The sequence below is a fragment of the Pan paniscus genome, chromosome 20, assembly GCF_029289425.2.
Source record: "Pan paniscus chromosome 20, NHGRI_mPanPan1-v2.0_pri, whole genome shotgun sequence".
Classification (NCBI taxonomy): Eukaryota; Metazoa; Chordata; class Mammalia; order Primates; family Hominidae; genus Pan; species Pan paniscus.
In genome coordinates, this window is record NC_073269.2 from 58,903,537 (window position 1) to 58,926,774 (window position 23,238).

General features: G+C 43.0%; 2 protein-coding genes and 1 long non-coding RNA gene across 15 annotated transcripts in view; 1 reads left to right on the forward strand and 2 right to left on the reverse strand.

Moving 5' to 3' along the window:
• The window catches only part of LOC129394769 (uncharacterized), a 27,275-nt gene that overhangs the window by 2,106 nt on the left and 1,931 nt on the right, over nucleotides 1-23,238 (forward strand). The window contains exon 2 of the long non-coding RNA XR_008622124.2: nucleotides 655-731. This is a non-coding gene — a long non-coding RNA (uncharacterized LOC129394769). The remainder of the gene's footprint in view (nucleotides 1-654; nucleotides 732-23,238) is intronic.
• On the reverse strand, nucleotides 1,390-5,795 carry LOC134729646 (zinc finger protein 860-like). The gene is made up of 2 exons (XM_063600623.1): nucleotides 4,385-5,795; nucleotides 1,390-3,188 (listed from the first exon to the last, which is right to left on the reverse strand). Exons 1-2 carry the CDS (start codon nucleotides 4,540-4,542, stop codon nucleotides 2,768-2,770), a joined length of 579 nt encoding a protein of 192 aa, XP_063456693.1. The 5' UTR covers nucleotides 4,543-5,795; the 3' UTR covers nucleotides 1,390-2,767.
• The window catches only part of ZNF320 (zinc finger protein 320), a 20,138-nt gene continuing 14,691 nt past the window's right edge, over nucleotides 17,792-23,238 (reverse strand). For 11 of the 13 annotated variants that reach the window (XM_055103863.2, XM_055103862.2, XM_055103865.2 and 8 more), the window contains one exon: nucleotides 19,114-21,827. In XM_055103863.2, the coding sequence (XP_054959838.2) occupies nucleotides 20,440-21,827 (1,388 nt within the window). In that variant the 3' untranslated portion in view covers nucleotides 19,114-20,439. Of the gene's footprint in view, nucleotides 21,828-23,238 lie in introns of all 13 variants that reach the window. The other 2 variants (XR_010110931.1, XM_063600609.1) reach the window with 2 other exon arrangements.

A 23,238-nucleotide genomic window follows, 5' to 3' on the forward strand; every position in this document is an offset into this window, starting at 1 on the left:
AAGACCAGTGCATAGGCTGCGGCAGCTTGACTGGTGATGGATTGATACACTTCAAGGAAGGTTACTTTATCACTCCGTAAGAAGGGACAATGATGCCAAAAGGTCTTATCTCTGGGGCTGGGTAGTCTTCCTACTTACAGGTAAACTGTTTTTTTTAAATTGATATTAGGAAACTACATTTTATTGCACTACACGCTACCAGTTACAAAGTAGAGTGTCCTCATAAACAAAGGAAATGCCTCCTCTTTAAGTTTTTCTTTTCTTTTTTTTTTTTTTGAGACGGCGTATCGCTCTGTCACCCAGGCTGGAATGCAGTGGCGCAATATCCGCTCACTGCAAGCTCCATCACCCGGGTTCACGCCATTCTCCTGCCTCAGCCTCCCGAGTAGCTGGGACTACAGGCGCCCGCCACCACGCCCGGCTAATTTTTGGAATTTTTAGTAGAGACGGGGTTTCACCGTGTTAGCCAGGATGGTCTCGATCTCCTGACCTCGTGATGCTCCCGCCTCGGCCTCCCAAAGTGCTGGGATTACAGGCGTGAGCCACTGCACCTGGCCTGTTTTTCTTACATAGGCGCCTAGGTAAAAACTAAGATATGTCTACCTGCCGGTCTGCTGACAGTCTAACAAAACTTATTATTTTGTTGATTTAAAGCTATCCTTAGGCGGTCCCGGTGGCTCACTCCTGCAATACTAGCAATTTGAAAGGCTGTACCAGGGGGATCACCTGAGGTAAGGAGTTCCAGACCAGTCTGGACAACATGGTGAAAGCCAGTCTTTACTGAAAATGCAACAATTAGCCAGGCCTGGGGGCACATGTCTGTAATCCTAGCTCCTCAGGATGCTGAGGAAGTAGAATCGCTTGAATTTGGGAGGCGGGGGTTGCAGTGAGCCAAGAGTGTGCCATTGCACTCCAGCCTGGATGACAAGAGTGAAACGGCATCAAAAAAAAAAAAAAAAAGAAAAAGAAAAAAAAAGCTATTCTTGGTATTTTAGTGTGCAAGTACTTGAAAGCATGACTGTATTTTAGAAGCATAGATTGTCATGGGATATTGAGTCATCTGGACATTGTTTTTCTGTAGGAGCTTGTTCTTGCAGGTACTATTAAGCTGCTTTCCTTAACTGTAAACATCTTAAGATCATGACTCATGCGTGAGCAGTAAGGACTACGTCTTGCTAGTTTTAGTAGACTAAAACTTTGTCATTCTAGCTCTCCTAGGATCCTGTTTAACAGTTTTTCCACTCATGCACCACAGCGTTCTAAGCACAATTATGGAGACACCACTCTTTTGTAATGCACTGACACCATGTCACTGCACTTTAGTCTGGGCGACAGAGTGAGATTCCGTCAAAAACAAACAAACAAAACAAAAACGAAAACTCATCCAAATCAGAAAGAAAGAAATAAAATTGTATTTGTTTGTAGATGACATGATCTTCTGTGGAAAAAATCCAAAGAGTCAACCAAAATACTACTGGAACTAATAAACACATTCAGTGGATTTGCAGAATACAATATCAGCAGCAAAAATTAGTTGAATTTCCATACATTAACAATAAACAATTTTAAAAGAAAATTAAGAAAACAGTTCCATTTGCTAGAGAAATTTAAGTAAGAAATACTAAGGAATAAATGTAAAGAGGTGAGACGTTTGTACCTTGAAATCCACAAACACTGATCAAAATGATTAAAAACATATATAAATAGAGATAGAACCCATATTGATGGATTGGAAAAATTAATATTGCTAAATGATTATATAACCTAATGTGATTTAGATTCAACACAGTACCCATAAAAATCCCTATCAGATTGTGTTAAAGAAACAAAAAACTGGCTGGGAAAAGTGGCACACGTCTGTTGGCCAGGCTGATCTCAAACTCCTGACCTCAAGGGATCTAACTGCCTTGGCCTCCCAAAGTGCTGGGATTACAGGCATGAGCCACCGTGCCTGGCCCAATCCTCTTAACATAAACACTTTAACATCAATTAATGCTTGAACTCAATGTTAAATCAACTCAAACTCAAGTCAATGCTGAATTGACTCTAATGACAATTAATGCTTGATGGTTTGCTATACTCATTGCCTGTGCATCAGTTATCTCAAAAATGAATTTTCTGATGTTCTGCAAGGAGTGACCTCAGACTGAAACCTTGTCACACTTATGACATTTGTAAGATTTCTGTCCAGTAGGGATTCTCTGATGCCTAATGACTTGTGAACGTGAAGTAAAGGCTTTGCCATAATTATCACACCCGTGAGGTTTCTCTCCTGTATGAATTCTCCTATGTTTTGCATAGGATGAAGCTTGACTGAAGACCTTGCCTCAATCATGACACTTGTAAGGTTTCTCTCCAGTATGAGTTCGCTGATGAACTGCAAGTTATGAACGATGTCTGAAAACTTTGCCACATTTATTAACACTTGTAAGATCTCTCTTCATTAGGGATTCTCCAACGATTTGCAACAGTTCTAGCATTACCAAAGGCATTGTGACAATCATTGCATTAGTAAACTTTCCCTACACCATGGATTGCCTGATGGTAAGTGGTGATTGCCCACTAAAGGCTTTGCCACACTCATTACACTTGTAAGGTTTCTCTCCAGGGTGAATTCTAGTATGTCCTGCAAGGTGTGAATCACACCCAAAATCCTTGTCACAAACCTTACATTTGTATGGTTTCTCTCCAGTATGAATTCACCTATGTCTTTCAAGCTGTGATTTGCGACTGAAAACTTTGTCACAGGTTTCTCTCCAGTATGAGTTCACTGATGAACTGCAAGGTATGAATGATGACTGTAAAATTGGCCACATTTATCACACTTGTAAGATCTCTCTTCATTATAGGTTCTCCAATGATTTGCAAGTGTTGTAGTTTTACTGGAGACTTTGTGGCAGTCATTACATCTGTGAGCTTTCACTATACCATGGATTGCTTGATGGTGAATAGGTGATGCCCTCACCCTAAAGGCTTTGCCACACTCATTACACTTGTAAGGTTTCTCTCCAGTGTGAATTTCAGTATGTTCTGCAAGGAGTGAATTGAGCCCAAAAACCTTTTCACAAACTTTACATTTGTATGGCTTCTCCAGTGTGAATTCTCCTATGCATTGCAAGGTGTGATCTGCAACTGAAAACGTTGTCACATTCTTTACATTTGTAAGGTTTCTCTCCAGTATGAATTGCCTTGTGAACAAAATTACAAAAAATTAGCCGGGTATGGTGGATTCCGCCTGTAGTCTCAGCTGTTCTGGACCCTGAGGCAGGGGAATGGCTTGAACCCAAGGCAGAGATTGCAGTGAGCTGAGATCGCACTGCTGAAAAGACACGAACAAGTGGAAAGCCACTGTGACTCGGCTCATTGCAAACTGCCTCCTGGGCTCAAGCGATTCTCCTGCTTCAACCTTTCGAGTAGCTGGGACTGCAGGTGCACACCACCGTGCCTGGCTAAGTTTTGTATTTTTAGTAGAGACAGGGTTTTGCGATGCTGGCCAGACTGGTCTCAAACTCCTTACTGCAAAAAAATGAATATATAATACATAGAAGTATATGTATTTCTATGAAATATATGTATTTCTATGAAATATATAACACATAGAAATGAACAAGTTGAAAGCCACTGTGTCTTAAACAAATGACAGTAGAACTAAAATATGGGAAGGCCGGGCGCGATGGTTCACACCTGTAATCCCAGCACTTTGGAAGTCCAAGGCGGGTGGATCATGAGGTCAGGAGTTCAAGACCATTCTGGCCAACATGGTGAAAACCTGTCTCTACTAAAAATACAAAAATTAGCTGGGCATGGTGGCATGTGCCTGCAATCCCAGCTACTCAGGAGACTGAGGCAGGAGAATTGCTTGAACTGGGACCCAGGAGGCAGAGGTTGCAGTGAGCCGAGATCGTGCCACTGCACTCCAGCCTGGGCTACAGAGCAAGACTCCATCTCAAAAAAGGAAAAAAAAAAAAAAAAAAAAAAGAACTAAAATATGGGAATCTCATTCAACCTCACAAGCTCCCTCAAAAAGAATGATGAAAACTGTAACTGTTACAGGGTTGATCCCACAACAAACTGAACAAAGCTTTTCTTGTTAAAAATGAACAATGCCAGGTGCGGTGGCTCAAGCCTGTAATCCCAGCACTTTAGAGGCCGAGGCGGGTGGGTATGGAGGTCAGGAGTTCGAGACGAGCCTGGCCAACATGGCAAAACCCTATCTCCACTAAAGATACAAAATAACATGCCGGGCATGGTGGCACGTGCCTGGAATCCCAGCTGTGTACATCAAAAGCATGTATGGGGCAAAATCACAAAAGAGAATACAAAACCAGGAAAAGCCAAGATACACAAGGACAGATTCCTCATGCCGGAGGGACATTTTCCTCACCCACAGACTCCAGGTTCCTGTAGTTCTCCCACATCACAGCCCTGTATAAAGCGTTCTGTGCAGGGTCCAGGCTTTTCCACTCCAACAAAGAGAACTCTATAGCCACGTCTCTGAAAGTCAAGCATCCCTAAAATGAGAAACACGTTTAAATAAAACATTATGGAGGAGTTATCACCTTCACACGAAATGAGAAATGAGAAATTAAGTATCGATTGGGCCAAAGAATATGTTCTGACAAACCCGTATTAAGGTATTTTTGAACATTTTTTCTCTATTGTTGCATTTTATTGTACTTTTCCATGAGAGATTTCAAGATCTCCTAAGTAAAAAATTTACAAATAAAAACTAAATATAGTGTTTTCTCTATAAATACGTTAGATATTATGTTCAGCCTAACACGTGATATTCATTATCTGGATGAGCTAAAATACAAGTGCAGTCTCAGAGATGACAAAGTCCAGTGGCCTAAAGAAAAGAAAGTCAGGGCCAGCCATAGTGGCTCGAGCGTGTAATCCCAGCACGTTGAGAAGTGGAGGGAGGCAGATCACAAGGTCAAGAGTTTGAGATCAGCCTGAACAACATGGTGAAAACCCCTCTTCTCCCAGGAGGCAGAGGATGCAGTGAGCCAAGATAACATCAGTGCACTATAGCTGGAGCAACAGAGAGATACTCCATCTCAATAAAATAAAAATAAAAATTGGCCAGGTGCAGTGGCTCATGCTTTCAATCTCAGCACTTTGGGAGGCCGAGGCAGGCAGATCACGAGGTCAGGAGATCGAGACCATCCTGGCTAACACAGTGAAATCCCGTCTCTACTAAAAGTACAAAAAATTAGCCAGGTGTGGTGGCAGGCACCTGTAGTCCCAGCTACTCGGGAGGCTGAGGCAGAAGAATGGCGTGAACCCGGGAGGCAGAGCTTGCAGTGAGCCGAGATCGGGCTACTGCACGCCAGCCTGGGTGACAGAGCGAGACTCCTTCTCAAAAATAAAAAATAAAATTTTTAAAAAGGTGGGGCACAGTGGCTCATGCCTGCAATCCCGGCACTTTGGGAGGCCGAGGTGGGCAGATCACCTGAGGTCAGAAGTTCGAGACCAGCCTGGTCAAAGTGATGAAACAACGTCGCTACTAAAAATACAAAAATGAGCTGGGTGTGGTCGTGGGCACCTGTAATCCCAGCTACTGGGGAGCCTGAGGCAGGAGAATCCTTTGAACCCAGAAGGCAGAGGTTGCAGCAAGCTGAGATCGTGCTACTGGACTCGACTGGGTGAGAAGAACGGTACCCCATTTCAAATATATATATATATATAATGTCTGGAGGGACATTTTCCTCACCCACAGACTCCAGGTTCCTGTAGTTCTCCCACATCATGGCCCTGTATAAAGCGTTGTGTGCAGGGTCCAGGCTTTTTTTATATATATATATATATATATGTGTGTGTGTGTGTGTGTGTATATATATTTATATATAAATATATATGATTATACATATATATTTATATGAGTATACACATATATTTATATATGATTATACATATATATTTATATGAGTATACACATATATTTATATGATTATACATATATATTTATATATGATTATACATATATATTATACATATATATGATTATACATATATACGATTATACATATATGATTATACATATTTATATATGATTATACATATATTTATATATATGATTATACATATATATATATATAAAATCATAAGACTGGATGTAGTAACTCATGCGCTGGGTGCAGTGACTCATGCCTGTAATCCCAGCAATCTGGGAGGCCGAGGTGGGCAGATCACCTGAGGTCAGAACTGTGGAACCCCTCCTGCAGGAACCCTCCACATACATGTAGTGAGGTCAACACACTCAGAGGCAGCCAGGGTGGCATTCTTGGTAACGGTGAAAAACTGGGAAGGACTCACATGTCTTCATTCAGAAAATGCTCCAAAGAGGATGAAAAACAGCAAACTCTCTTGTTTCCTACCTTGAAAATGTGGAACATTTTAACACTTGCAGGATAAAATACCAGAACAAAACATTTATCATGTCGAGCTCTTTGGCTCACGCATGTAATCCCAGTACTTTGGGATGCCAAGGAGGGAGGATCACTTCAGGCCAGGAGTTTGAGACCAGCCTGGCCAATATGGAGAAACGCCATCTCTACTAAAAATATAACCATTAGCCAAGCATGATGGCACCTACCTGTAATGCAGCTACTCAGTTGGCCGAGGCTAGAAAATCATTTGAACCCATGAAGCAGAGGTTGCAATGTGCTAGTAAGTTCCAGCCTGTTGACAGGGTGAGACATCTGTCTCACAAAACATACAAAAAAAAAAAAAAAAAGAAAAGAAATGACTAACAGTGTCAGACCGCTGAATTATGATGTCACGACTACAGTTAAATAACAGTCAGGCAATACGGCAATTCTATATACACATATTGCCCTTAGTTATCTAGTTCACTATGCGTAAGATATAAAACATAGAATGTGTACTGGGAAAATTGATAAACTGGGATCAGAGAAAACATAGTATAAAACAAATCGTACAATAAAAACATAAAAAAAGATGCAGGCTCCCTGGTCTGGATGTTCATATTGGCCAAAAGCCATGTTTGGATTTATTTATTTTATTTATTTATTTATTTATTTTTTGAGATGGAGTCTTACTCTGTTGCCAGGCTGGAGTGCAGTGGCATGGTCTTGGCTCACTGCCACCTCTGCCTCCTGGGTTCAAGCGATTCTCCTGCCTCAGCCTCCCAAGTAGCTGGGATTACCGGTACGTGCCACCACGCCCGGCTAATATTTGTATTTTTAGTATAGACGGGGTTTCACCATGTTGGCCAGGCTGGTCTTGAACTCCTGACCTCATGATCCACTTGCCTCGGCCTCCCAAAGTGCTGGGATTACAGGCATGAGCCACCGTGCCCAGCCCATATTTGGATTTCTTATTCTCCAACAGGATGTTCCTGCAGATGTGGCATTTGAGATAATTTGGTCATGGGTGTTGACTACTCATGAATAGGACCAGTGCTTTTATTATTTTTTTTTCTTTATTTATTTTTGAGAAAGAGTTTCACTCTTGTTGCCCCCGCTAGAGTGCAGTGGCCTGATCTTGGCTCACAGAAACATCCGCCTCCTGGGTTCAAGTGATTCTCCTGTCTCAGCCTCCCATGTAGCTGGGATTTCAGGCATGTGCCACCACACCCAGCTAATTTTTGTATTTGTAGTAGAGATGAGGTTTTACCATGTTGACCAGGCTGGTCTCGAACTCCTGACCTCAGGTGATCTGCCCGTCTCGGCCGCCCAAAGTACTGGGATTACAGGCTTGAGCCACCGCACCCAGCCATTTTTTTTGTTCAGTGGATTCAAGGATTCAGCATGTTGGACTGACTGGTCTCAAACTCCTCACCTCAAGCGATCTACCCACCTCAGCCTCCCAAAGTGCTGGGATTAGAGGTGTGAGCCACCGTGGCCAGCCAGTCTACGTGGTTTCTGACAGGACAGTGAAATGACGGAGACAGGAAAAGGAGCATGTCATCATCAACATCGCTGAAGGCTGACAACTCTTATTACACAAAGGCAGTTTACAGCCTTTAGTATAAAAGTTGCAATGTGTGAAGCCATCTAATAGCACTAACTTGTTTAAAAACCTGGAGGCATCCAGGCGCCGTGGCTCACGCTTGTAATCCCAACACTTTGGAAGACCGCGGTGGGTGGATCACCTGAAGTCGGGAGTTCGAGAGCAGTCTGACTGACATGGAAAAACCCTGTCTCTACTTCAAATACAAAATTAGCTGGGTGTGGTGGTACATGCCTGTAATCCCAGCTACTTGGGAGCCTCAGGCAGGAGAATAGCTTGAACCCGCAGGGCGGAGGTTGTGGTGAGCTCAGATTGCGCCATTGTAGTCCAGCCTGGGCAAGAAGAGCGAAACTCTGTCAAAAAAAAAAAAAAAAAAAAAAATCTGGAGGCAAATTAACATTATTTCTCAAATAAGTTCTCAAATAAGTACAGCAGGCCCCCAGTGTTCATGTACATGACCCCAATTTGCACACACAGTAAGTGAGGGACAAACTTGATTCTTGGCCTGAAGGATCCCACGACATGTTTCTAAGCAAAATAGTCCACCAAGAAAGTACAGAAAACAACCAGTCACAAAAAATACAAGGAGAACAGAATGAAATACTACAAGGGTGATACAAGGGCTGAGCTGGGACACAAGGGCTGAGCTGTGCTGCTGACAGTGGTTCTAAAGCCATCCCTCATGGATCATGTGCTGAGTCATCATGCCCTGCACACACTGATTTAGGCAGCCTCCAATAATTTTGTCCAGTGGATGAATAAGGTCTTGACTTACTCAGTGAGAGTAGTGTTGGAGGGGAGGGGCTCACGGGGAAATTGGGGTGTTCACTTTTACAAAGTCAATAGGCTGGTATTTGCATCCAGATCAATGTATTATGTGAGGCAAGGCCAGGAAAGGAAGGGCAAGGGTGGAGGGCAGGAAGTAATGGACATGTAGGAGTAAACTTTGTGCATGCATGTCTGTGGGAATATAATTCCACTAGGATAGACCAAATCTTGAGCTCGGAGGAAAGTGGGACTGATTTAGCAAATGGTAAAATATTGACCCAAGGTTAAATATGCAAATTACAATATGGGCAAGGGACAAGAATGAATGGGATCCAAAAAAGCAGCAGTATGGTGGCCTAAGGTGAAAGCAGTTTTACATCTCTTAAATTAAATGGCCTCTGATACCTAGTTTCAAGCGTATACACAACAATATGCCGTGTATAGATTCCAGAATTTCATACACACACAAAAAAATGAGTAAAGTCTATGAGGAGTGCAGCAACGAAGGAGACCATGGATGTGAAGAATTCCCTGGCTGAGTAGGTAGAGATGTGTCTGTGGAAACAGAGACAGACTGAGCGCAGTGGCTCATGCCTGTAATAACAATAATAATAATAATGACAGGTTTTTTTTTCTTTTTTTGAGATGGAGTGTCACTCTTTTGCCCAGGCTGGAGTGTAGTGGTGTGATCTCGGCTCACTGCAACCCCTGCCACCCAGGTTCAAGCAATTCTCTTGCCTCAGCCTCCTGAGTAGCTGGGATAACAGGTGCCTGCCACCGGGCCTGGCTAAATTTTCTATTTATTTATTTATGTATTTATTGAGACAGAGTCTTCCTCTCTCACCCAGGCTGGAATGCAATGGTGCGATCTCGGCACACTGCAACTTCCGTCTAATGGTTTCACGCCATTCTTCTGCCTCAGCCTCCTGAGTAGCTGGGACTACAGGCACCCGCCACCACATCTGGCTAATGTTTTTTGTATTTCATTAGAGATGGGGTTTCACCGTGTTAGCCAGGATGGTCTCGATCTCCTGACCTCGTGATCCACCCGCCTCAGCCTCCCAAAGTGCTGTGATTACAGGCGTCAGCCACAGCGCCCATCCTAAATTTTGTATTTTTAGTAGAGACAGGGTTTCACCATTTTGATCAGGCTGGTCTTGAACTCCGGAGAACCTGCCTCAGCCTCCCAAAGTGCTGGGATTACAGGCATCAGCCACCATGCCCAGGCCCTTCTTACTATGAACTCATTATTGTGACAGTTGATGACAATGAAAATTACTTAAAATAGCCAGGTGCGGTGGCTCACACCTGTAAACCCAGCACTTTGTGAGGCCGAGGTGGATGGATCACGAGGTCAGGAGATCAAGACCATCCTGGCTAACACGGTGAAACCTCGTCTCTACTAAAAATACAAAAATTAGCTGGGCATGGTGGCAGGCACCTGTAGTCACAGCTACTCAGGAGGCTGAGGCAGGAGAATGGTGTGAACCTGGAGGCGGAGCTTGCAGTGAGCCAAGATCGGGCCACTACACTCCAGCCTGGGCAACAGAGCCAGACTCCATCTCGAAAAAAAAAAAAAAAAGAAAAATACTTAAGATCATTACAATTATTATAAAAAATAAAACTTATGGCAAATGTTGTGTTTTCTACATAAACCATAGGTTTATCCATCCATGTATTTATGCACACACATCACATCATGCCATTACATGTGTGGTGGTGCACACCTCTAGTCCCAGCTACTCCAGGTGCTCAGGCAAAAGAATCACTGTAATCCAGGAGGCAGAGGCTACAGTGAGCCTAAATCTCACTACTGTACTCCAGCCTGGGCAACAGAGGGAGACTCAACTAAAAAAAATAAAATATAATCAATGATGTGATAAAGCATTCTACACCACTGATGTGTATCTTCACTTTCCATTCCATTCCAAGTCATTAAAAATGCAGAGTCTAGCCTGGCACGGTGGCTCAGGCCTGTAATCCCGGCACTTTGGGAGGCTGAGGTGAAAAAACACAAGGTCAGGAGTTCCTGACCAGCCTGACCAATATGGTGAAATCCCATCTCTACTAAGAATACAAAAAAATTAGCCAGGCATGGTGGCACATGCCTGTAATCCCAGCTACTCGGGAGGCTGAGGCAGGAGAATTGCTTGAACCCAGGAAGCAGATGTTGCAGTCAGCTGACAGCCTGTCACTGCACTCCAGTTTGGGCAATAGAGCGAGACTCCATCTCAAAATAAATAAATAAATAAAACAATTAGCCGCTTGTGGTGACACATGCCTATCATTCAAGCTCTTTGGGAGGCTAAAGTGGGGATTGATTGAGCCCAGGAGTTTCAGGCTGCTGTAAACTCTAAATTGTGCCATTGTACTCCAAAACTAAGCCACAGAGCAACATTTTCTCCCACTCTCTCTCCAACATGGTGAAACCCCATCTCTACCAAAAATACAAAAAATTAGCCAGGCATCCTGGCACACATCTATGGTCCTAGCTACTTGGGAGGCTGATGCAATAAGATCACTTGAGCCTGGGACACAGAGGTTACAGTGATCCAAGACTTTACCACTGCATTCCACCCTAAGTGACAGAGTGACACTCCACTTCGGAAAAAAAAAAATTCCAAAACCATCTTGTATATTCCTGAGCAAAAGAAACTTCTTTCGAGGTCTACGGTTCTGATGGCATCAATCCCAAACATGTAATTACTCACTCCCAGAAAATCACAGAAATATGTTCAAAATGTACACATTGTGAACACATAGCTGCAGGTGTTTAAAACACTGAAAAATTGTGCACACATAGCTCTAGGTGCTTAAAACACTGAAAAAGAGGCAGCTGTAGCAATGAGATCTGAGAAAATGCTTTTCTCATGAACACATGGGCTCTGCTAAACCAAGGTTCCAAGTCAATCCAGCCCATCCTTCAACATCTGCAGAGAATATTATGGACCAGAGGGATTTAAATTAATTATGTTACAAAGAGAGAAAGCAACACATCATCACTTCATCATCACATCCAATCAACTCACCGCTCATCTGCATCCAGGGTCCCCCTTCGTCTTCATTACTGCTTCCCTCCCTCATTCTGTATATAGTTCCCATTCTCACCTTCTCTGAAATTAGGATTAGCCCGTTGTGGTAGCACCTGCCTGTCATCCTGGCTCCTTGAGAGGCTAATGTGGGTATCACTTGAGCCCACGAATTTGAGGCTGCTGTAAACTAGAATTGTTCCATTGTACTCCAGAAAGGGCCCCAAAGTGACACCCTCTTTCTTAAAAAAGAAAGTTTGGAGTCAGAGACATATTGACTCACTAGCGTAGCTTCAAATCCATTACAAAAGCAGACACAAAATATCTCCCATAGTTTGTTTCCTTTTCAAGAATTTACCAGATACCAGTGTATATTAATGTACTGAAGGGGGCCTGCCCCTCCACACCTGTGGGTATTCCTCAGAAGGTGGAGATAAGAGACTGAGAAAAGAAATAAGACACAGGGACAAAGTATAGAGAGAGAAAAGTGGGCCCAGGGGAGCGGCGCTCAGCAAGTGAGGACCTGCGCCGGCATCGACCTCTGAGTTCCCTCAGTATTTATTTATTTATTTATTATTTATTTATTTATTTGAGACAGAGTTTTGCTCTGTCACACAGGTGGAGTGCAGTGGCACGGTTTCGGCTCACTGAAACCTCCGCCTCCCGGGTTCATGCCATTCTCCTGCCTCAGCCTCCCAAGTAGCTGGAACTACAGGTGCTCACCACCGGGCCCGGCTAATTTTTTCTATTTTTAGTAGAGACGGGGTTTCACCGTGTTAACCAGGATGGTCTCAATCTCCTGACCTCGTGATCCGCCTGCCTCGGCCTCCCAAATTGCTGGGAGTACAGGCGTGAGCCACCGCGCCCAGCCTCCCTCAGTATTTATTGATGACTATCTCTACTATCTTGGTGAGGGGAATGTGGCAGGACTATAGGGTGATGGTGGGGAGAGGGTCAGCAGGAAAACACGTGAGCAAAGGACTCTGTGTCATAAATAAGTTTAAGGAAATGTGCTGTGCCTGGATGTGCACGTAGGCCAGGTTTATGTTTGACTTTACACAAACATCTCAGTGCAGTAAAGAGCAGTATTGCTGCCAGCATGTCTCACCTCCAGCCATAGGGTGGTTTTCTCCTATCTCAGTAAATAGAATGTACAATCAGGTTTTACACCGAGACATTCCATTCCCAGGGAGGAGCAGGAGACAGATGCCTTCCTCTTATCTCAACTGCAAAAAGGCCTTTCTCTTTCGCTAATCCTCCTCAGCACAGACCCTTGTTGGGCTGAGGGACTGTAAGGTCTTTCCCTTCCCATGAGGCCATATCTCAGGCTGTCTCCGTGGGGGGAAACCTAGACAATACCCAGGCTTTCTTGGGCAGAGGTCCCTGCAGCTTTCTGCGGTGCATTTGTGTCCCTGGTTAATCAAGAATGGAGAATGGCGATGCCTTTCACAAAGCATACTGCCTGCAAGAACTTTTTAAACAAAGCACACCCTGCACAGCCCGAGATCCATTAAATCTTGATTCAACACAGCACATGTTTCTGTGAGCACAGGGTTGGGGCTAAGGTTACAGATTAACAGCATCTCAAAGCAGAACAATTTTTCTTAGTACAGATCAAAATGGGGTTTCTTATGTCTTCCTTTTCTACATAGACACAGTAACAATCTGATCTCTCTTTTATTCCCCCACAACGTATGACTTTCACACACAGTTTCTCTGATCTGGTCCACAAAGAGCTAAACGTCCATCCAGATGTGGCCCTTGAACAAACCCTGCTGCCCAACATCACTGACACCACGGGGCCCACACCCCAGTTCCATCCATGCCTGGTGTGAGCCCTTCCCAGGACCATGCCCAGTGGAGCCTCTTCCCAAGCTCATGTCACTAGGTTATAGGAGATGGAATTTAAGTGAAGATGACAAGGACTGAGAAAAGGCATGGGTGAGTGTGGGCGAACGTGTGAGGCAGGATGCTTCAGACTCACAGGAGACTGACTACTACAATACCTGGCATTTCAGAAAGGAAAGAGACAGAAGAATCCAATGAGAAATATCACTTCACCTGAGGAAGAGCCATCCCTGGCTCCTTTTCTTTGCTCTTCTTGGTGTCTTCCTCACGTAACATAAGTCTCTGGAAATCAATCCTGTATGTGAAAAAAAATCAGAGATTTAATGTTTAGAAATCACTCCCTCCTTTTGTGTGGCAAAACACACACACGGGAGATCTCACCTGGGAGAAAGACAGCCCTCTGCTGCCCACTACACCAGAGATTATGTGGAGATAAGAAGGTGCCACAGGAAGACCTACAAGGGTAATTTTGACCCATTTTCAGATCCTGCTCCCCTCCTGGAAAAGTCCACACACACGCTGCAGCAGGACACAGACCTTCAGGGCACAGATCTGGCCCTAACCAAACCCCATGCAGAGCACAGCCCCCTCACCTCCCTGTGGATCACAGGCTGATCTCAGCTCTCAACATGGAGGAAACTGCCTTGATGTTCAATGCTGGAGACAGATAAGGATCACCAGCGCCATAGTAAATATTACTGAGGGTGGGTTTAAATCTATGATAATAGCAATCTCTGATAAAACAGCGTAAAAGATGTATTTGCAAAATGCCTAAGAACCCTAATGTGAAGTCAGGCTTGAGCTCCACTCAGTGGGCGCCAGCCCAGCACAGCCCCACCTTCTGGCTCTGCTCTCCACTTGGGAACTTGTTCCCACCAGGATCCAGTGAACAGCAAAGGAGCAAAAAGAATCACACAGAACATGCAACATGGATCAGAGGTGGGGGTGAAGGTGGGGCTGTCATGTCAAATGGGGGACTGTGGGTGATCACAAAAGTTTCCATAGAAAAAAGTGATGTCAGAACAAAGACTTAGGGAAGAAACGCTTCTTGTCACTTGCAGCTGAGGGGCCAGAGAGTCCTAGGTAGAGGGACAGCCCAGGTGAAGGCCCTGAGATAGGAGCAACCTCAGCCCCAGAAAAAGGAAAGAAGCCTGTGTGGCTGGAGCAGAGGGAGCGAGGAGGACACAGGCAGGAGATGAAGTCAGAGGGGTCCTGGGAGCCCAGATCTGCAGGGATGAGGCCTTGAAACATTTTTCTCCCACACCTCAAAGGAATTTTGGAAACGATGTATTTTCTCACTCCTTTCATGTATACATGCAAATGTCTCTTTACATTATAAATGACAACACTTACAAATAATGTAATTTATCTCCCACACTTAAAATACATGCTGTCAAGTTTGGCTAAGCTTCCAGAAATACACTGTCACCCTCATCTGAGACATGTAGGACTGCAAGGGAATGTGTTTGGGGGTTTAGGAAGTCACTTATGGACACGTGAAGGTGGAGATGCCTGTTTGATGTCCCAGCAGAGAGCTGAGGAGACAACTGGACACAGGATTGTAGAGCTCAGTGGAGAGGCCTGCAGGGGACATGGGTAGGTGGGTTAAAGCTGTGAGATGAGATAAGGAAAAGCAGTGGGTGTGGACAGAGACAAGAATAAGTTCAAGATGACTTGAGTCTAATCCCCTGTTTTTCCATTCTGGTATTTGTGATTTTTACATTTTTGGAGGACTGGAATCCATTTAAAATTCAAATTACACCTGAGCATTACCCTCTCCTAAAGGAAAAGCCACACACTATTTGGCAAAGTATTTCAGGGCCCAGTGAAACTCCATCTCTACCAAAAGTACAAAAAATTAGCCAGGCGTGGTGGTGTGCATCTGTGGTCTCAGCCATTTGAGGGGCTGACTGTGGTGGATCTTTGGGCCTGGGAGGCAGAGGTTGCAGTGAGTCAAGATGTGTCACTGCACTCAAGCATGGGTGACCGAGTGACACTCCGTCTCAAAAAAAGAAAAAAAAAAAATTCCAGGACAATTTTATACACTTGAGCAAATGAAATGTCTCTTTCAACGTCTAAGGTCCTGATGGCATGAATCCTAAACATGTAATTATTTTCCCAGAAAAATCATAGTAATATCTTCAAAATAAACACAATTGTGAACCCCTAGCTATAAGTGTTTAAAACACTGAAAGAGAGGCAATGGTACAAATGAGATCTGAGCAAATGTTTTCTTCATGAACACATGGGCTCTGCTGGAACAAGGTTCCAAATCAATCCTCTTCATCCTTGAACATCTGCAAAGAATATTATGGACCAGAGGAACTTGAGGGGAATGCTTATTTAGCAGCTCACAGCTCACCATTTAATTAGATGACATAAAGAAAGAAGATGGAATAACAGGCTACTTCAACTAAATTTTGATGTTAGCATAAAGAAAAAGTTCCTTGATATCTTTATCAAGTACACATCAAAACAACCTAAAATCATTTATCAGGTACTAGAAAATGTTTCCAATGTATGATACAGACTAGAAAGCATGCAGTCCTCAATGTAAACTAAACACAATAAATTTCAGAGAAAAACAATTTTAAAATGGCTTAAAAATATATCTAATGAAATGTGGGGTCAAAGAAGAACATTTTGAACACATATCGTAGTTGCAAAACAATGATGTTACCTCGTAAGATTATACCAAAGCTTTCATGAGAAGCAGTTTTTTATATTACTTTAATTTTATTTTAGAGATGGAGTCTCGCTCTTGCCCAGCCAGAGTGCAGTTGCAGGATCTCAGCTCACTGCAACCTCCGCCTCCCAAATTCAAGCCATTCTTCTGCCTCACCCTCCTGAGTAGCTGGGATTACAGGCACTCGCCACCACACCAAGCTAATTTCTATATTTTAGTCAAAACGAGGATTCGCCATGTTAGCCAGGCTGTTCTCAAATACTTGATCTCAGGTGATCTGCCCACCTTGGCCTCCCAAAGTGCTGGAATTACAGGCATGAGCCACAGCACCTGGTCTTTCTTTTTTAATTAAGAAACACGTTGGTCACGGTGGCTCATGGCTGTAATCCCAGCACCTTGGGAGGCCAATACGGCTGGATCGCCTGGGCCCTGGAATTCAAGACCAGCTTGGGCAACATGGTGAAAGCCCATCTCTACTAGGAACACAAAAATTTGCCCGGTGCGGTGGCACCTGGCTGTGATCCTAGGGACTTTGGAGGCTGAGGTGGGAGGATCCATTGAACCGAGGAGATTGAAGCTTCAGTGAGGGCTGATCCTGTCACTGCTCTCATGCCTGGGCAACAGAATGAGACCCATCTTTAATAGAAATGAAGAAAAAGGAAACACATGCGTCCTGGGTCTGGGGACAGGGGGAGTCTAAGGCCAATTAACACGAACCTGAGGAGGTCCTGACGACGTGTGTCCATGGTGTTGAGGCTGCAGTTTGGTTTCACACATTTTACAGACACACGAGACAGCAATCAGTACATATATACATTGGTCCGGTCCGGACAGGTGGAATAACTGGAACTGGGGACCTTCTGGGTCACAGGTAGATAACAAATAATAACATTCTTTGAGTCTTTGATCAGCCTTTCACTAAATACACAATTTATATGTGAGGGGGGAGGAGGGATAAGTCACTTATGCCTTAGGCTGGCTCAGTGACCCTGCATTTTTACATAAACAATAGGGCAGGGGAAGCAATCAGATAGACATTTGACTCAGGTGTGCAGAGGGATGGGTTCTTTCCCACATCTGTGAAGACAAGCTCTCAGTTTACATCGCCAGGAGGAAATTCAACAGAACTCTTTTAGGGTGGAGATCTTGAGGTGCCCGGTTTGGGAGGGGCATATGTAGCTTTTTTAAAAATCTTTGTAGCTATCTTGCTTAGGAATAAAATGGAAGGCAGGTTTGTCTGACGCAGTTCCCAGACTGACTTTTCTCTTTGGCTTAGTAATTTTTATTTTCCTTTCACAAGCTTGTGACAGCCATAATGCTTTGACACACTGATACTGTTTTATATAGATTTTTCCACAACAGTAAAGTCCAAGGGTCTGTCATGAACTGGGTTAGAGAAGATGAGAAAATTTTCAGAAGACTCCATCTCAAAAAAACAAAACAAACAAAACAGAATTTAAAATACAGAATTAAGTCATTTGACTTTTTTTAAAGTCTCACATATTTATTACTGAACCAAGCCAACAAAGGTGTTCATAACAGATCCAGAGAGAAAAAATACATTCTCAATAAAACATGTCCAACTCTCCAGAGAGTGATGACATTTTCAGCTTGATATGGTAACGTGACTGAATCTTCAGACAGCATGAATATGTGTGCCATCTCATATGCAATTCCTTATAGATCCAGCTTGGCTCTTCTCCAATGTCTTCTTTGACAGTTGTACCTATAAAACTTATGTGGATAGTCTGCCTGCCACTCTGTGCATCACTTTCTTTTTTCTTTTTTTTTTTTTTTTGAGATGGAGTCTCACTCTGTCGCCCAGGATGGAGTGCAGTAGCATGATCTCTGCTCATGGCAAGCTCCACCTCCTGGGTTCATGCCATTCTCCTGCCTCAGCCTCCTGAGTATCTGGGACTACAGGCCCCCACAACCACGCCCGGCTAATTTTTTGTATTTTTAGTAGAGATGGGGTTTCACCGTGTTAGCCAGGATGTTCTCGATCTCCTGACCTCGTGATGCTCTTGCCTTGGCCTCCCAAAGTGCTGGGATTACAGGTGTGAGCCACCACACCTGTCCTGTGCATCACTTTCAACATCATCTTGTCCCAACTTAAAATAAGTTTTCCATTTACAAACTGGTGATTTATTTTGGGAATCGTCCCCATAACCTTTTCATAAAGCATCAATGATTTCATTGTCCCTCTACCTAAACTTTACCAGATTCATTTTTTGATACACTATCTGTCTCTGTCACCCATGCTGGAGTACAATGGCATGATCATGGCTCCCTGCAGCCTCGAACTCCTAGGCTCAAGCCATCCTCCCACTGCAGACTCCACAGAAGCTGAACCAGCAGACATGTGCCACGATGCCCAGCTAATTTATGTATTTTTTGTAGAGAAGGTGGTTTCACCATTCTGCCCAGGCTGGTCTTGAGTACCGGGGCCCACGTGACCCAACTGTCTCAGCCTCTGAAAGTGCTGGGATTACAGGACTGAGCCACAGCATCTGGTCTCATCGCAAATTTGATGTTTCTTCTTGTTTCAGTTTTAGCAGAATTTACATTGCCTTGATTGAGTCTCTTTTCAAACTCATGTCTTACCCATCTGAGTGCCTCAAACCAAACCCTGTTCAGACATGTTATAATGGATTTGTACCAGTTTATCTTGGTGCAAAAAATGTGATATCATGCACAATTTTCTCATAATATGTATTTTTCCATGAACTTCCTGAAGACCCCTTGTACTAGCGAACTGTATTCAAGAGGATATAAAAAGGATTGTTGATATGCAAGTGACACTTATTTCTGGGATGCAAAATGGTTTAACATAGTCAAGCAAATCAATGTGATATACCACTTGAACATAATGAAAGATGAAAACCACATCATCTCAATACATGGAGAAAAAGCATTTCACAAAATTCAACATCCAGTCATCATGGAAATCCTAAACAAAATAGAAAGAGAAGGAAATTTACCTCAACAATACAAAGACCATCCATGAAATGACCACAGCAGAAATAACCAGTCAGGGAAAATGGAATGCTTTTCCTGTAGGATCTCACATGATGCAAGAATGCTCTCACCCCTTCTATTCAATCAATACTGGCTGTCCTAGCTAGAGCAATGAAATAGCAAAAGAAATCAAACTCATCCAAATCAGAAAGACAGAAGTAAAACTCTATTTCTTTGTAGATGACATGATCTTCTGTGTAGAAAATCACAAAGAGTCAACCAAAATGCAACTGGAACTAATAAACATATGCAGTGGATTTGCAGAATAGAATAACAGCACCAAAAATTAGTTGAATTTCCATACATTAACAATAAACAGTTTAAAAAGAAAATTAAAAAAACACTTTCATTTGCTAAAGAACTTAAAGTAAGAAATACTTAGGAATAAATGAAAAAAGTTGAGAAGTTTCTACCTTCAAATCTACAAACATTGATCAAAGTGATTAAAAACATATGCAAATAAGAGATACAAGCCATATTGAATGGAATAATATTGCTAAATGATTATATAACTGAATGTGATGTAGATTCAACACAATACCCAGAGAAATTTCTATAACTTTTTGTTAAAGAAACAAAAAACAGGCCAGGTGTGGTGGCTCACGCCTGTAATCTCAGCACTTTGGCAGGTGGAGGCAGGTGGATTTTAAGGACAGAAGATCGAGACCATCCTAGCTAACACGGTGAAACCCAGTCTCTACTAAAAATACAAAAAATTACCCAGGCATGGTGGCACGCACCTGTAGTCCCAGCTACTCAGGAGACTGAGGCAGGAGAATTGCATGAACCTGGGAGGTGAATGTTGCAGTGAACCGAGATCACATCACTGCACTCCAACGTCGGCGACAGAGCAAGATTCCATCTTAAAAATAAATAAATAAATAAAAGAACATACAGGCTGGGAAAAGTGGCTCCCGTCTGTTGGCCAGGCTGGTCTCAAATTCATGACCTCAAGGGACCTACCTGTCTTGGCCTCTCAAAGTGCTGGGATTACAGGTGTGAGACACCACGCCTGGCCCAATCCTCTTAACATAAACAGTTTAATGTCGATTAATGCTTGAAATCAATGTTAAGTCAACTCAAACTCAGGTCAATGCTGATTTGACTCTAATGTCAATTAATGCTTGATGGTTTGCTATACTCATTGCACTTGAAACAATTGTCTCCAAAAGGAATTTTCTGATGTTCTGCAAGGAGTGACCTCAGACTAAAGACCTTGCCACACTGATGACATTTGTAAGATTTCTGTCCAGTATGGATTCTCTGATGCCTAATAAGGTGCGAAGGTGAATTAAAGGCTTTACCACAATCACCACACTTGTGAGGTTTCTCTCCTGTATGAATCCTCCTATGTCTTTCAAGGTGTGATTTGCGAATGTAAACTTTGTCACATTCTTCACATTCGTAAAGTTTCTCTCCAGTATGAAGTTTTTGATGACATGCGAGGTATGCTTTTGTACTAAAAACCTTGCCACATTCATTACATGTGTAAGGTCTCTCTCCAGTATGAACTCTCTGATGTTCTGCAAGGCGTGAATCACTCCGGAAAGCCTTGTCACAAACCCTACATTTGTATGGTTTCTCTCCAGTATGAATCCTCCTGTGTCTTTCAAGATGTGATTTGCGACTGAAAACTTTGTCGCATTCTTCACATCTGTAAGGTTTCTCTCCAGTGTGAACTCTGCGATGTCCTGCAAGAGTTGCTCGTTGCTTAAAAACCTTGCCACACTCATTACACTTATAGGGTTTCTCTGCAGTATGAACTGCCTTATGAATTACGAGGACTGAATTTCGAGCGAAGGTCTTGCCACACTCATTACATTTGTAAGGTTTCTCTCCAGTATGCAGTCTATGATGGTACACAAGGTGTGATGTCTGACTAAAGGTCTTGCCACACTCATTACACTTATAAGGTTTCTCTCCAGTATGACTTCTATGATGACATGCAAGGGTTGCTTTTTGATCAAAAACCTTGCCACATTCATTACATGTGTAATGTTTGTCTCCCCTGTGAATTCTAGTATGTTGTGCCAGGTGTGAATCATGCTTAAAAGCCTTGTCACAAACCTTACATTTGTATGGTTTCTCTCCAGCATGAATTCTCCTATGTATTTCAAGATGTGATTTGCAACTGAAAACTTTCTCACATTCTTCACATTTGTAAGGTTTCTCTCCAGTATGAATTCTCCTATGTCTTCGCAAATGCAAATGAAATCTTGATTCAAGCTGACCTTTAATAGGCTTGTTTCCAGCATGCCTTTGATCATATCGGTCTGTACTACTAGTCAACTTTTTTATTTCTGTCATGGGTGCTTCATGGTCATTTGTTTCATCTTCTTGCCACTGAAACACAAAGTCATGAATGTCTTTCTCAATTTCCTGGGAGCAAAATGCTCCAATGTGATAACTTGCTTGTCTTTGCAATGTCCCTGTGTGGATCACTTCTGTATTGCCTTGCCCTGTTGATGACAATGTATTCATCATGCATTTGGAAGAGATATCTACAAAATATAAACACCAATAGGTTTCCAATTAAGTACAGATGGTATAAAACACTGAAATGTATAAATATCACACACACACACAAATACTTATTTTAAACTTCCCAAACATGAGCTTCAAAGTTTAGGAACACAAAATGAGTAAGATTCTTTAATAAATAAAGGCCAATTACATGTACTTCAAATCATTTTTACAGAAGCCTATTTCCAATATCATGACAAAACACTGACAGGGAACAAACATGCATAAGCCTAAAGTAAGGAGTATTTTTCCACTTTAATCCTAAGGGGTATCACACAGTGCAAAAAATATATCACTGTCACATCAAAGAAGAGAAAAATATGTATTCTTCATATATACAGTATATTTAGTATACACAAATAAATGTTAAAAAAACAGACAATGTACTATATTGGTAAATAATCCACAAGAAGCTCTTGTAAGGATAATCAAAATCAATGCAAATTCTGTATTATCAAACAATCATAGCACTGAGAAGATAAGATTACAAAAATTAGCCAGGTGTGGTGGCCCACCCTGTCGTCCCAGCTACTCGGGAGGCTTAGGCACAAGAATTGATTTAAGCCAAGATGCAAAGTTTGCAGTGAGCCCACATCGCACCACTGCACTCCAGCCTGGGTGACAAAGTGAGACTCCATCTCAGAAAACAAAAAAAGGCAGGGGGTGGGGGCTCGCACCTGTGATCCCAGTACTTTGGGAGGCTGAGGCAGGCACATCACCTCAGGTTAGGAGTTTGACCAACCTGGCCAACATGGCGAAGCCCTGTCTCTACTAAAAATACAAAATGTAGCCGGGCATGGTCATGGACAGCTGTGATCCCAGCTAGTTGAAAGGATGAGGCAGGAAAATCACTTGAACTCGGGAGGCAAAGATTGTGGTGAGCTGAGATCACATCATTGCACTCCACCTTGGGCGACAGAGTGAGACTCCGTCTCAGAAAAAAAGAAAATGTTAATACCATATTTTTCTGAATAACTGTTACAAAATTACCTATATCCATGTGGAACAGGCATGTTGTAACTCAAAAAAAAAATTTTTTTTGGTATTTTTATTTTTTTGAGATGGAGTCTCACTCTGTCACCCAGGCTGGAGTGAAATGGCATAATCTTGGTTCACTGCAACCTCCGCCTCCTGGGTTCAAGCGAGTCTCTTGCCTCAGCTTCCCGAGCACCTGGGATTACAGGCGCACACCACTATGCGCAGCTAATTTTTATACTTTTAATAGAGATGGGGTTTCACCATGTTGGCCAGGCTAGTCTCGAACTCCTGTGAACTCCTGTGATCTCGAACTCAGGTGATCCACACTTCTCGGCCTCCCAAAATCCTGGGATTACAGGCATGAGCCACTGTGCCCAGCGGCAGTTTGTGACATTAACGAAGGGAGTGTGT

What these genes read in the sequence shown, in the direction of transcription:
- LOC134729646 (XM_063600623.1), bottom strand. Translation starts at nt 4,542, where the DNA reads ATGTTTTATTTAAACGTGTTTCTCATTTTAGGGATGCTTGACTTTCAG. An exon ending in CAGGAACCTGGAGTCTGTGG is followed by an intron (nt 3,189 to 4,384) that starts GTGAGGAAAATG and finishes TTTGTTCACAAG; the next exon opens with GCAATTCATACTGGAGAGAA.